The following is a 13,307-nucleotide window of genomic DNA, read 5'->3' as shown; positions in this document are numbered from 1 at the left end:
TCAAAAAAAAAAAAATATATATATATATATATATATATACACATATACAGTTATATCAAAAATCATAAAATATCTTAGGTATAAATTTACCAAAATATGTAGATTCAAATTCAATATTAGAACTGTCTCAATCAAAAGCCTAAACCTTGTCTATGATATATATTATATTATTATTATATATATATTATTGTACTCCAATAAGTTAAAATAATGTAAAATGTTTTTACAGTGTCTTACATACATTATAGTCTTTAAATCATGGTTGTGAAGACCACATAATGAATTTGATAATGATTACTATAACAATATGTAGAAAAAGTAGAATGTAGAATTTTAAGACCACTATCCTAGAAACTACAAAACATATCAGAGAAATTAAAGAAGACCTAAATAAACTGAGACATATACATGAAATGTATACCCACCTTTTCCCTGAATTGAATCAGAGTGTTAAGATGTCAATTCCCCTCAAATTATCCAATAATTTAAATAAAATCAAAATTAAAAACTCAGATTTTTTTGTTTAGGGTGACTGTGTGTGTGTAATTTTGACAAGTTGACTTTAAAAGTTATAAGGAAATGTAGAGATCTCCAACAGCCATCACAAAATAAGAAAAACAAAGTTGGAGGCATACACTACATGCTTTTAAGACTTACTACAGAGCTACAATAATTAAGATCATACGAACTGACATAAATAGACTACTGGAACATAACAGAAAGAGCATAAGTAGGCCCACTCACCTATGTTCACTTGAATTATGATAAAATGTCACTGCAATTCAATAGGGAAAAGATGGTATTTTCAATAAATGATGCTGAAACAATTAGTTTCCATATGAGGAACATAAAAAGAATTTTGACCCTCAGCTCACACCATACACAAAAATTAATTCAAGATGAATCAAAAACTTGAATCTCAAAGGTATAAATAATAAAACTTCCAGAAAAAGACATAGGAGAACATCTTTGTGCCTCAAAGTAGGACAGGACATCAAAAATATGAACCATGAAAGAAAAATAGTACACTGGTCCTTATTAAAATTATTTAGTTAATCTTTAAAATCATCATTAAGAGGATGGTTGGGACAAAATAATTACAATACATATATCTCACAAAAGCTTGTATCTAGAATATATGAGAAAATGAAAAGAAGAGAAACTAGTACATATGTCCACCAAAGGGCAAACCAAGAGAACTGAGTGAGCATGCACAACAATAGACATGTACAGGGATATTTAGCTTTATTAGTAAGAGCCTGAAATGGAAAATAATCCATTAATAGGAGAGTACGTAAGTAAATTATGGTCTATTTACAGAATGGAATACTACACAGCAACAAAAAAGAAAAAAAAAACCCTACTAATATACGCATGGGTTATTTTCACTGACATTACTTGAACTAAGGATGTCATACAAAATATTATTTACCTACTATCTGATTTCGTTTAACTGAGTTTCTAGAACAAGCAAAACTAATCAATGATGAAGAAAGACAGTAAAGTAATTATCTGTGCCAGAGAGAGGCTTACTGACTGGGAAGAAATTGGTGGAAGTCTTTTATGGTCCTGGAAATGTTCCATATCTTGATCTAAGTAATCATTACATGAAAAAATTTATCAAGCAGTATTAGTTTACTCTACTTGCTTTGTATGTATTTTATACCTCAATTTACATGATGGGGGAGAAAAGAGGATCTAGAGAAAAAAAATTCATGCAACAATATGGGAATATAATTTGGTGTGAGAGGAGACAAGAAACCAGGATAGAATTAGTAGACTATTCTGGGAGTTGTAACAGAGATGAAGACAATTTGATGGATTCAAAAGATTACTGAATGACAGAGAGAGAAGGAAGAATGAGAAGTCAAAGTGGACTTCATAGTTTCTAATTAAAGAAACAACTCTATTATATTGAATAAGTCAAAATCCAAAGTTTCTTTTTAATCAAGCATACTGCATTAAAACAGCTAAATTTTTGCATGTATTACTTCCTCAAGATCAAGTCTTACTATGTTTTCCGAAATGCATAATCATCTTTCATTTCTGTTTCTCTCATTCTTGTGCTATCTTCCTCCTTGAGAGAGAGAATGTTTCTTTATTTACATGTTCTTTCATCTATGTTTTGAAATTGAGAAAAAAATAATTTTGATCACTGCAATCAATTTGGTTTTGGCAGTAAAAACCCCTGAACACTATTATGCTTTAGCTCTATATTTAATTTGCAAGAACTCATTACTCATAATACTTTCTGGATTATACACACATATACACTCAGCAATATATACATTATGTATATTATATGCACATATGTAAATATTTTACCTATTTATATGTATGTATACATATAAATAGGTAGAATATTTTGAATATCTATATAATAAATATATACATATTTGAAATATATACTTTTGTGTATATGCGTATTTAGTTCATATATTTATATATATTTTTTCCTCTCCTCCTCCTCCTTCATCTTCTTTTCAAATTATCACTACTCTCCAACTGTGGCTTGGAGATTTTCTTAATTATTCAGTGTTTATAATTTATTTGGCATTAATTGATCATGTTTAGGGGAACTGTAAATAGGATATACCACATTACTAAGAAAAACTTGTTTATTTTTGAGCTGCGAGTTGTTAGATTTTGGATATATGAAAAATCTTACCTCCTTAACTTATGGAAAAGAGAAGAGATAGTAATTTACATCAAGAGAGTATAAAATACCTTTATATTTTCCAAAACTTGGAAACATTCCTACGTACAGCTATTCAGTATAAGCTTCTCCTTGGATAATCGCTATGCTTTTATGAACCTGACTTGACGTTAGAAATTTATAGTACATTTAAGTTAAAGTAAAAATAATTTTGAACTTATCATTGCATCAACATCTTCTTTGGCTTTACACCAAAATAAAGATATGGAAGAAAAGAAAGATATGTAAGAAATATACAATTGAAAATTAATACATCTACTGGCACTCTCTTTAAGCCCAAGTTGGACTCTTTGAAATAAAATGCTTTACTTTACCATCCGTAACTTCCAAATACTACCAAAATAAAGATATGGAAGAAAAGAAAGATATGTAAGAAATATACAATTGAAAATTAATACATCTACTGGCACTCTCTTGAAGCCCAAGTTGGACTCTTTGAAATAAAATGCTTTACTTTACCATCCGTAACTTCCAAATACGCTTTTGTGATGATACTTCCGGCAACATTTAAAGTCTGGCAGATATAATAACCAACATCAGATCGCTGGACATTAGTAATAGTGAGGTCACCAGTCTGGGAAACTGAAAATCGGCTGGATGACTGTGGTGGCTGATATGAGAAAAGCAGATTCTAGAATCCAGAATTTAGGAGGAAAGAATAAAATTAGGTTAATTGCTAGGTTCCAATATTTTGGCATATACACACGTACAATTAGAAAGCACATATAAAAGTATACACACATATACATAGATATGTGTGTGTGTATATATGCACAAACACACATAAATAAGCTAAATATTATTTCATCACATTCCCACATATATAGATATGCACACACAAAAATATAAACACACACACACCGAGTTTAATAATGTAACCTTAGATAAGGTCATTTGAAAATTTAAATAAATTCTCAGTATTGATATATATTTTTATAACTATTAGTTTTCAAACAATACTAGATATATAAGGATATTAGGTATCATTACAGTAAAAAGTTTTACATGTTCAACTGAAGACAAAAGCCTTGCTTCACATATACAGGTGACCCTTGAACAACACGGGTTGGAGCTGTGTGGGTCTACATATCTGGATTTTTTCAATGTATTTTGGAAATATTTTTGGAGATTTGAGATAATTTGAAAAAACTTGCAGACAAACTATGTAGGCTTGAAATATCAAAAAAATTATGAAACACAAAAAATTATGAAAAGGTTAGGTATGTCATGAATACATAAAATATATGTAGATACTAGTCTATTTTGTCATTTACTACATAAAATATACACAAATCTATTATAAAAAGTTAAAATTCATCAGAACTTATGCATACAAGCACTTACAGGCCACACATGGTGCCATTTGCAGTGGATAGAAATGTAAACAAACATAAAGATGCAGTATTAAATCATAACTGCATTAAACTAACTGTAACAATACTGTACAACCGCAATAATTTAGTTGCCATCTCCTATTGCTACTGTGGTGAGCTCAAGCGTTGCAAGTATCCACTTAAAAGGTGTGATGCTAATATCTCCATGTAAGAAGTTCCTCTCTCCAGTAAATTGGGTATAAAGCAAATACATAAAATAAATATGTTATATAAAATATATAAAGTAAACATATATATTGGGTATCCAGCAAATTGGTATCACAGTATAAAGTCATCACTCATGGTCATTGTGTATAGTACAATACCGTAAAACTTGAATCCATACTGAAGGCCACTAGTAATCCTGGAAGTGCTCCCAAAGAGCAGAGAAGAGTCAGCGACATTATAAGAAGTTGAACTGCTTGATATATTGGGGTCTGTAGCTGTGGTTGCCCATTATTTCAAGATAAATGAATTCAGAGTACGGACCATTGAAAAGAAAGAAAAGGAAATTGGTGAAGCTGTCTGATGGTCCGTACGCTGGATTCATTTACCTGACAATACAGTATGCAATGTATGTAACATGCAAAATTCATGTTAATTGACTGTTTATGTTATCTGTAAGGCTTCTAGTCAACATTAGGCTATTTGTAGTTAAGTTTTTGGGAGTCGACAGTTATACCTGGATTTTCAACTCACAGAGGATTGGCGCCCCTAACCCATCCTTGTTCAAGGGTCAACTGTATATGACTATTAGAATTATAAACACTAAGACCTTTAGTACATAAACAAAATTAAAATTTAAACAAACTCTAGCAAACTAAGTTCAAGGATACCATTTTGGCATCACAACCAGTATCTCTCTGTTAGCCTTCCATTATAAATACACAGTAATTCAAACCAACTTTAACAGTTCTATATGTTTCTCCTATTAAATGTTGAGAATATCTGTTATAGATATTTTTAATTAATATACTGAATTTAATCAAAAGACTAAGTTTGCTAGAAGGAGTGTGTATTTCACACAAAATAATGCATCATGTCATTGTATTTCACTAAATAAAAAATACCAACTTTTTTTCAGACCAAAAACTTTTAAAAGTTTTAGTGCTTTTTAACATACATCATTTAATAAAGATTTAACTCCTATTCCATGGATATATGTCCAGTGATAAATTTTAGGAAAAAATGAGTTGCATCATTAAATAAAACAAAACCAAAATTATTTGGAAATTTGATTTAGAGATTAAATAACTTAAATGTATCATCTAAATATTACTGTATTAAGAAGTTCTCATGGATTTACTATTACTGCTATACAGATTTTCTTCTATAATGCACTCCCAATTCTTCCTGCTGTATTAAAATATTTTGCTTTTTCTTGTTTTTAATTTACTGTCAGCAAATTTAGTCCTTTGAGGCCAAATGGAACGTGTTAGAATCCACCAAGATACTACAACTAAAATGAGAGTCTACAAACCATAATCAAGTCAATATTTGCCTACCAAAGTGAAAATAAAAATGAACTTGATGGCACTGCCTTCAAAAGATTATTGTGTAGTGAGTAAATTACCCGCTTGTTATATTTATAAGAGCACATCAGAAGCAAGATCAGGAATCAAACCACCCAAGTGATTTAAGCAAAAACAAAAGAGGTCAGTTGTAACTGTGCTTAAAACGAATGAGAATAATTTTTTTACAAGTGTCAGAAACAAGTAAAAGAAAATGTTTTGCCCTATTGAAGAAGGCAAATCATTAAGAGATTAAACAAAAAGGCATTTTAAACTATTTTAGTATAAATTTCTATATTCTAGTTTCGATGTATATACAAAATTCTGGTTTATAAAATCCAAAGAGAGCAGGAGAGTAGGATTTGATAGCAAATGATGATTATATATGATAGGTTTTCAAAGAATTAGAATATATTGAAGTATATTTAACACAACATCTATGTTAAAAAGAATGTCATATAATTTTTTGATTCTGAAGGTATTTCAGATCCCTGTAACTTTCAGAGAAATCACACTGAATAATTATCATCCCTGCTTTAAATGTATGTAAATCTCTATTAATATATAATTCCAGATATCTGAATCATAGAAATGATAATTAACTGAATTATGTTGAGGAAAAAAAGAGTAGTTTCCACTTCCACTTTTAAAAAAGTGGCTGAATTGGAAGTAAAGATCAAATTTATGTGACAAAACACTGTCTATTCTCTCTCCCCTGCTGTGTACCAAAAGTAGGCAGGAAAAATGCTTTGAGAAGTAAGACAATGAAGACAATTTTGTCTTCTCTCTCATTGCTGAAATCTTGTAGAGCACGCAGAGATTTCTCAGTTCTCTTAATGTGACAGCTGTATGACTCAGTAATACTTTGATTTTTCTTCTTACATACATGGCACCCATGTTCACTGGTTAAAAAATCAGAAAAATGTCATACCTGACTCCCCTCTCTCCTCCAAAAAATAGCGGGTTGAGGGTTTCCAGTTGCTTCACACTGAAAAGTTACAGTCCGTCCCAAGGCAACAACTTGGTCACGGGGTTTCACAACAAAATGTGGGGGTTCTAAAGGAGATGAAACAATTTACACTGAATCAAAAGCATGTAGTTATTGTTCTAATTGAGACAATTTCCTGATATTTCAAATGCTGCCTTTATTTTATATGATACGTTATGTACAACAGTAATAATGTACCAATTGTCATCATCGATTTGAAGATAAATTACTAAGTTGATATTTATAAAATGAAATAGAGTTGTTTTATGAAGAGGTTTTTTACTACCTGACCTTCTATCATTAACTTTCATATTTAAGAGAATTCTTGAGCTACAATTTGACCCTTCACAGTCAAAGCGTACCTGAAATTTTTATGAATAAATATTATATTTTCTCATTTAGAGTGGCTTAAAGGTGAATGAACTTTAATCATGCATGAAAGGACCCCCTGATGTAGGCAGGCCCTAAAATTACTTTAACTCAGAAGCTCCTGAAATGCTACCATGCAAATTATCAGCATTTAAAATCTTCAGTCCAATTACTTGAATAGAAATGAATTTAAAGCAATAGTGGAGTAGAAGGCTTCCTTCATTTACATAGGCAAGGGCATGTTTAAACAGAATATATATGGAAATGAGGGCAAATTTGAAACATCTGCTCATCCTGACATTATAAATACTGCCAGCTTTGTCCAAACTATTTGATTCATACAGACTTCAACGGCCACTTCATCCAGCAGTAAATAGAGTGTCAGAAAATTGTGTCAGTTACATTGAGAGCAATGGCAGCTGAAGGCTTGAGATGGGCTGATGGGTCATCCCTGGAAATAAAGATGCTCATTTTTGGACTGAGTCTTGTGCTTGGAAAAATATGCACTGAATGTAAATCTTTTTGCCTGCTGTTTACACTTTTCAAATTCATTTCTTATCAGTTGTCTGAAACACCTAATTATTCTCCTCTCTTGTCTCAGTTCAAATTGAAGTGAATGATGGGCTGGCCTGTTGGCTCACTTGGGAGAGTGTGGGGCTGACAACACCAAGTCAACTGGGATCCCTTTACCAGTCATCGTTTAGAAAAAACAAAACAAAACAGCAACAACAACAAAAAAAAAATTGAGTGGGAAAATATGACTTTTCAATATTGCAGGGAATTTGAGTAGGAAAATATAAATGTTCAAACCACTTAGTCAAGTAAAAACTTCGGGTGGTCTCTTTCCTAAATCTCAGAAACATGTCTAAGAATGTGTGCCAGAATCTACATTTCTTTTATAAAATGGCAGTTCTCCTCAAACCTCAAAGACTTAGTTGGGAATAAGGAATAGAAATCCTTATGCTAACTACATTTATCTTGAAGCAATCCTTCCACACAGGATATTTGCCTGGAAATGAATTTACTATATTTGGTAGGCATATTCTCATGCCAGCATCAACAGTGACATCAGCCACAAGATATGTCTTACAAATATAACTTAAAAAAATCCTTTTCTATATGTATGTTAAATATCAGATGTAAATGTATCTCTAAGAAAAAAATGAATGAACTAAATATGCTTCAATCTATCAACCTATCATTACCTATCTGTTTACATTGAGAAGGCCACTCATCATATACACTTACTCAAAGTTTACAATAAAACATTGGAATATTTTTTGAAAGCTACAATATTTAAACTTGCCATAATCAAAAATACATAATCATGTTACCAATGTCACATAAGTTTAGTATTGAAAATTTGGAAAATCGGACAAAGGAAAAAAAAGAAAAGCGACTCATAATTTTACCATGCAAATTGGATGATACTGCTTTCAAATATTTTCTTACATTATCTCTTTAATGACTTTAATAATCAATATGCAAATTACCTTAAATTATTTAACCAATCTCTATTGTTTTAAATTTAGTTTGTTTCTCATTTTCACTATTAAAAACAGTGCTAACATTAACATCCTTCTCACAAGCATATTCAAGATTATTTTCTAGTAAAATTACAGGCTCCGAACATATGCAAATATCTAGAGCATATTGGCAAGTACAGTTAAATTGTGCTCAGGAATTTTTTTATCAACTGATACTTTCGCTAACAGAACACAAATTGCCTTTTCTCCCAAACCTCACAAACACTGAGCATTAACATCTTTGCCAGAATAGAACTGAATCTATTCTCTTCTTAATTTAACATTTTATATTACTGAAGTTAAATACTTTTCCTCATATTACCTTATCATTGATTTCCTATTTGTTGTAGATATTATGTTCATATGTTTATATAGTTTTTAATTTCTAAAAACTGTTTATAAGCTACAATTTTATACATTTCCCATATATGCTGTAAATATATTTTGCCATTTTGTTAATACTATAGTCTTTCTAATCTGTCTAGGCATTTTCGTTATTGTATCAATAAAATTATATAATATAGATTACAAATACATAATAAATTATATCATGTAAATATTCAACTCCACTTTCATTCTGTACTTATATGTCTTTATTATTTTTATGTTTAAATTTTGATCCATCTATATTTTTGTATGTAGGATATCACAGAGAATGCTATTTTTAAAAAATATCCAGTTATTGCATCATGATTATTGAACAATCCATCCTATTTTTATTAATAAGAATGTCCCTTTTAACATCTATATTTTTGTATGTAGGATATCACAGAGAATGCTATTTTTAAAAAATATCGTTATTGCATCATGATTATTGAACAATCCATCCTATTTTTATTAATAAGAATGTCCCTTTTATAATATTTGTATAGCTTTTTAACTTAAAGAATAGTGAGGGAGATTATTGTAGAGTCAAAATTATTCCCTGGTATACCTTTAGTGTACTCAGGTAAAGTTTTCTAAAAATGGGATTCTAGCAATCTTATAGAATGAATGAAACTTCCCTCAAGGTGAGTGCTTAGAAACCTGATGACTCTTTATTTACACGGGAACAAACATTTATCAAAGTACATTTTGATAAACTTTGGACACATCATGTGTCTTCCATAAAATGAAATGAATGTGACACACAGAAATGAAAATGACTGCAAACATCCCTAAGTGCAAGGCAACGGGACTTTCAATGACTATTTTTAAACAATAGTTATAAAAACTCAGTTAGACAGACATGAAATCATAAACATATTTTTAACAAAAAAAAAATTCAAATTGTTTTCTGGGCATTTATTTTTGTTTGCTTAATCATATGAGAAATAAATTGAAATAGTACTTAACCAAGATTCAATCCTATCACTTATTTCAGGAGAGAAGGAATAAGAGGATGCAGATCAAACAGCATTTAAAAAGACATAAAGTTAGCAACCCCATTACCTTTACTCTTTGTCACAGTTACCCATACTTCCTGCAGACTTTATTCTGTGCAGTCTGTCTTTGTGGCCAATGACAAGTGAAACATGGAGGCTGATTGGTTGAAGGACATGGAAGGGTATGGATGGAAAGGGGAAGAGAAGTTCCAGTCACAGTGACACGGTGATTAGAAGATGGCCAATAAAATGTCAACTTACCAGACCCAACTAAAACAAAAAAAAGAAAACATGGAATAAATAAAAATAAGGAAACACAAAATGAAACAGAAAAAGTAATACGATTTGACCTAATGACCCTTCTTTTATCATAAAGAACACATTAATATTTGGATATATGGCTTGCACTGTCCATGAATGAATATTTGTTAGCATTTTAAGTATAATCATGAATAATTTAAGAACAATAGAATCTTCAAATCTCTACTACAGAGCTACAATGAATAATAGTTATAAAATTATAATACACTTTTCAATGAATCTACGTTTGCTAGCAGACGACAGGTTAGATAACTATATATGTAATGAGTTTAAAAATACTATAAATCTTAGCTGCTAAGCCTACAAAGAAATCAAAATGAGCATTTTAATCAAAGATAAAGAAGTGTTAAATCCCATAACTTCATCATCAGATTAATTTTTAAAATGTTCAAGCTGCCAATGATATTCTGTTAAATCCATGCTTCTGATACTTGAAAAAGTATACACATCACCCTAAGATCTGGTAAAAATACAGATTATGATGCTATTTGTCAGGGAGCTGACAAATAGGTGCCACTGTTCCATGAACATAAATTGAGTAGGAAGGCTATTAAAAGCTGTTGCATTTAAATTCTTGCATATTTTAACTGAGATGATAAAAAACATGTGAATAAACTGAGAACAGAGAAAACTTTATAATTCTATCTATAAGTCATAATCAAATTATCTGTTTTTAATGCTGAAACATTAGGTATTTTATAAAGAAAGTTCAAGTAATATATATTTGGAAAATAATTGTTCTGTTTCTTTCTTTATTTTAGAAGCAGAGGTAATTACTGCCAAGGGCAGAACTTTTTCATAATAGCTTAGTACCTCCAACAATACATTTTACTCAAATAAATAACTCCCATATCTTTAACAACGCAAAACTAATTAGACCTGATACACATTCCTTTAGTTTAGATAAATGTCAAGAACTGCTGCCGTGAATTGGTACTGTTATAAAATAGAGACACAGTTTGCTTGCATATTTTTGCCACATCTGCAAAATTTAAAAATAATTCAGAAAGACATTTTAAATCACGGGTTCCCTTTTACATGAGTGAAATAATTTCTCTTTATTTTTCATTCTAAAGAAAAATAATTAAGCATAATTTTTCACTCACTTAAGTTAGGAAAGTTAAAGAAAGAAAAAGAAACATTTCCCATTTACTCAGGCTTAATGTTTATTATAGCATCACCAGCTATGCTGTCCAGACTCGAAAACACAGAGTGAGTAGGGTGTGATCACATTTGCTGATACCTTAAAGATGTCTTTTAAATGACAGGGAGAAATATTTACAAGCTACAAGTGAGAGAACCTGACAAACTGTAGCAATAGGATTTTGCTTTGAAACAATGGGAGGTTGTAGAATTATCTTTTGGATTAATCTATGAAAATAAAATTGATCTCATTACACCGACACACTTAAAGTAAAGCCTTATTTAAAGCCAGGAGACTAGAGAAATAATTCCTGAATATTTTCATATATTTGCAGTAATTTTAAATTTCTTAAACATTTCAAATATATACAATACATTAAAAACAAGAAAATTACTGGGAAGCAGCTCATTAAAAATTTAAAAAGCAGCCTTACCTTGCTTATAGTTTTTATTATCAATCAAGCAATGGGCATAGAATCTTTCCATCAATTAAAATCCAATGTGTTTAAGAACTTCCAGCTACTGTATTTGCATACCATATCCATGATAAATGATAATTGAAAAATAATTTTATAGTCTATTAAGGACCTTTAAAGTTATCTAAGAACATCATCTAACATAGAAGTTTCTAAAACATCAGGGGTTTTTGAGAGCACACTATCTAGAGTGATCATTTAAACTTTTTAACAACCATGATTATCAGGAAATGTTTCCTCTTATCCAAATGAAAACCTGTCTGTCCACAAAGTAAATCCCTTTTTTTTGTTCTAGGATCAGTAAACAAACAAAAGCCAATAATATCCTCCACATAAAATCCTTTTACTCATTTGAAGAAAATTATCATCCCTAACTTTCTCTGCTAAACAATAAATTATTGAAATTTCTTTAAGTTTTTCATATACATTCCCCTTTCTGTACATTCTTCTCCGGGTCAGGTCAAAAGATTTTCTTTCCACACAGAGAGCAGGAACCTTCCTATGAAACAGGCAGTTCCCATTATTGTCCAGTTGGGTATGTCTGAAAGAATTTTTTAAAAAAGCAGAGTAACTTGGAACCGGTTCGTTTATTATTCCCTATAGTTTGCGATTTATGGGAGGCTTCGCTCCTACCCTTCTCTTAACTTTCTTCATTGTCTTTTCTTTCTGCTTTAAAGACCTGCATCACCTCGATCCCAATTCTCTTTCTTTAACTGAGAAAGAGGAAAAGTCTGTCTGTCTCTATCTGTAATAAAACAATAAAACTATAAAATATTGGCGCTGAAAGTGACATTAGATCTTACCAGTGTAATCCTCTACGTTTTTCATAAGAAAACAGAGAACCTAAATTGTTAAATAACTTTCTCAGGGTCACAGATGGCTAACCAAAAACTAGTTTCCAGGTCTCTTGACTAAATTCAGGTCTCTGAAAATTTTCCCACTAGTTAATCGATTAGGGGAGAACTACGTAAAATAGGATACAAAATGCTTCTTCTTCTTTTTCTTTTTCTTTTTTTTTTTTGCTGGCTGGTAAAAAATACATTTGATTTGACACTTAAACTGTCATAAACTGCTTACCCTAAAATCATTACTACATACATATATAAAAACTGCTCTTAAAGAATTCCTCATGATGTTAAAGATCTTCTAAGAATATTCAACTATAGTTTTAAGAAACACGTGGAAAACTAACAGGTGATAACAAAGCAGACAAAGTTACTCGAAAAGTTCACCTTTTGCAATAAAAAGTGATATGATGATTTTTTTTAAAGGGCAAACCAATTTCAATCATTTCATCACTTGAAATCATTACAAATTGAATAAAATAGTCATCTTTTTTGAACACGAGAAAAAATTGTATTTGACAAGAATACTTTTAAAGGTAAATACATCAAATAGGAAGATAAAATAACTTTTGAAAAGTGAGTACATATTTATAAGAGATTAAAATTTTTTATTTTGTTTAACAGTGCCATTATGCAGTATGTCTAATAACAGTTCTAATTTATACATACATACAT

General features: G+C 30.5%; 1 protein-coding gene across 1 annotated transcript in view; it reads right to left on the bottom strand.

The window, feature by feature from the left end:
• The window catches only part of ROBO1 (roundabout, axon guidance receptor, homolog 1 (Drosophila)), a 415,298-nt gene that overhangs the window by 74,905 nt on the left and 327,086 nt on the right, over positions 1–13,307 (bottom strand). The window contains exons 7-9 of the mRNA XM_008574166.1: positions 10,109–10,117; positions 6,532–6,656; positions 3,176–3,347 (exon numbers count right to left, since the gene is read on the bottom strand). Coding sequence (XP_008572388.1) covers positions 3,176–3,347; positions 6,532–6,656; positions 10,109–10,117 — 306 coding nt within the window. The remainder of the gene's footprint in view (positions 1–3,175; positions 3,348–6,531; positions 6,657–10,108; positions 10,118–13,307) is intronic.

Source organism: Galeopterus variegatus, unplaced genomic scaffold, assembly GCF_000696425.1.
Source record: "Galeopterus variegatus unplaced genomic scaffold, G_variegatus-3.0.2 Scaffold1006, whole genome shotgun sequence".
NCBI classification, from domain to species: domain Eukaryota; kingdom Metazoa; phylum Chordata; class Mammalia; order Dermoptera; family Cynocephalidae; genus Galeopterus; species Galeopterus variegatus.
The sequence above is the reverse complement of the archived record's forward strand: the minus strand, read 5'-3'. Positions and strand labels throughout refer to the sequence as shown.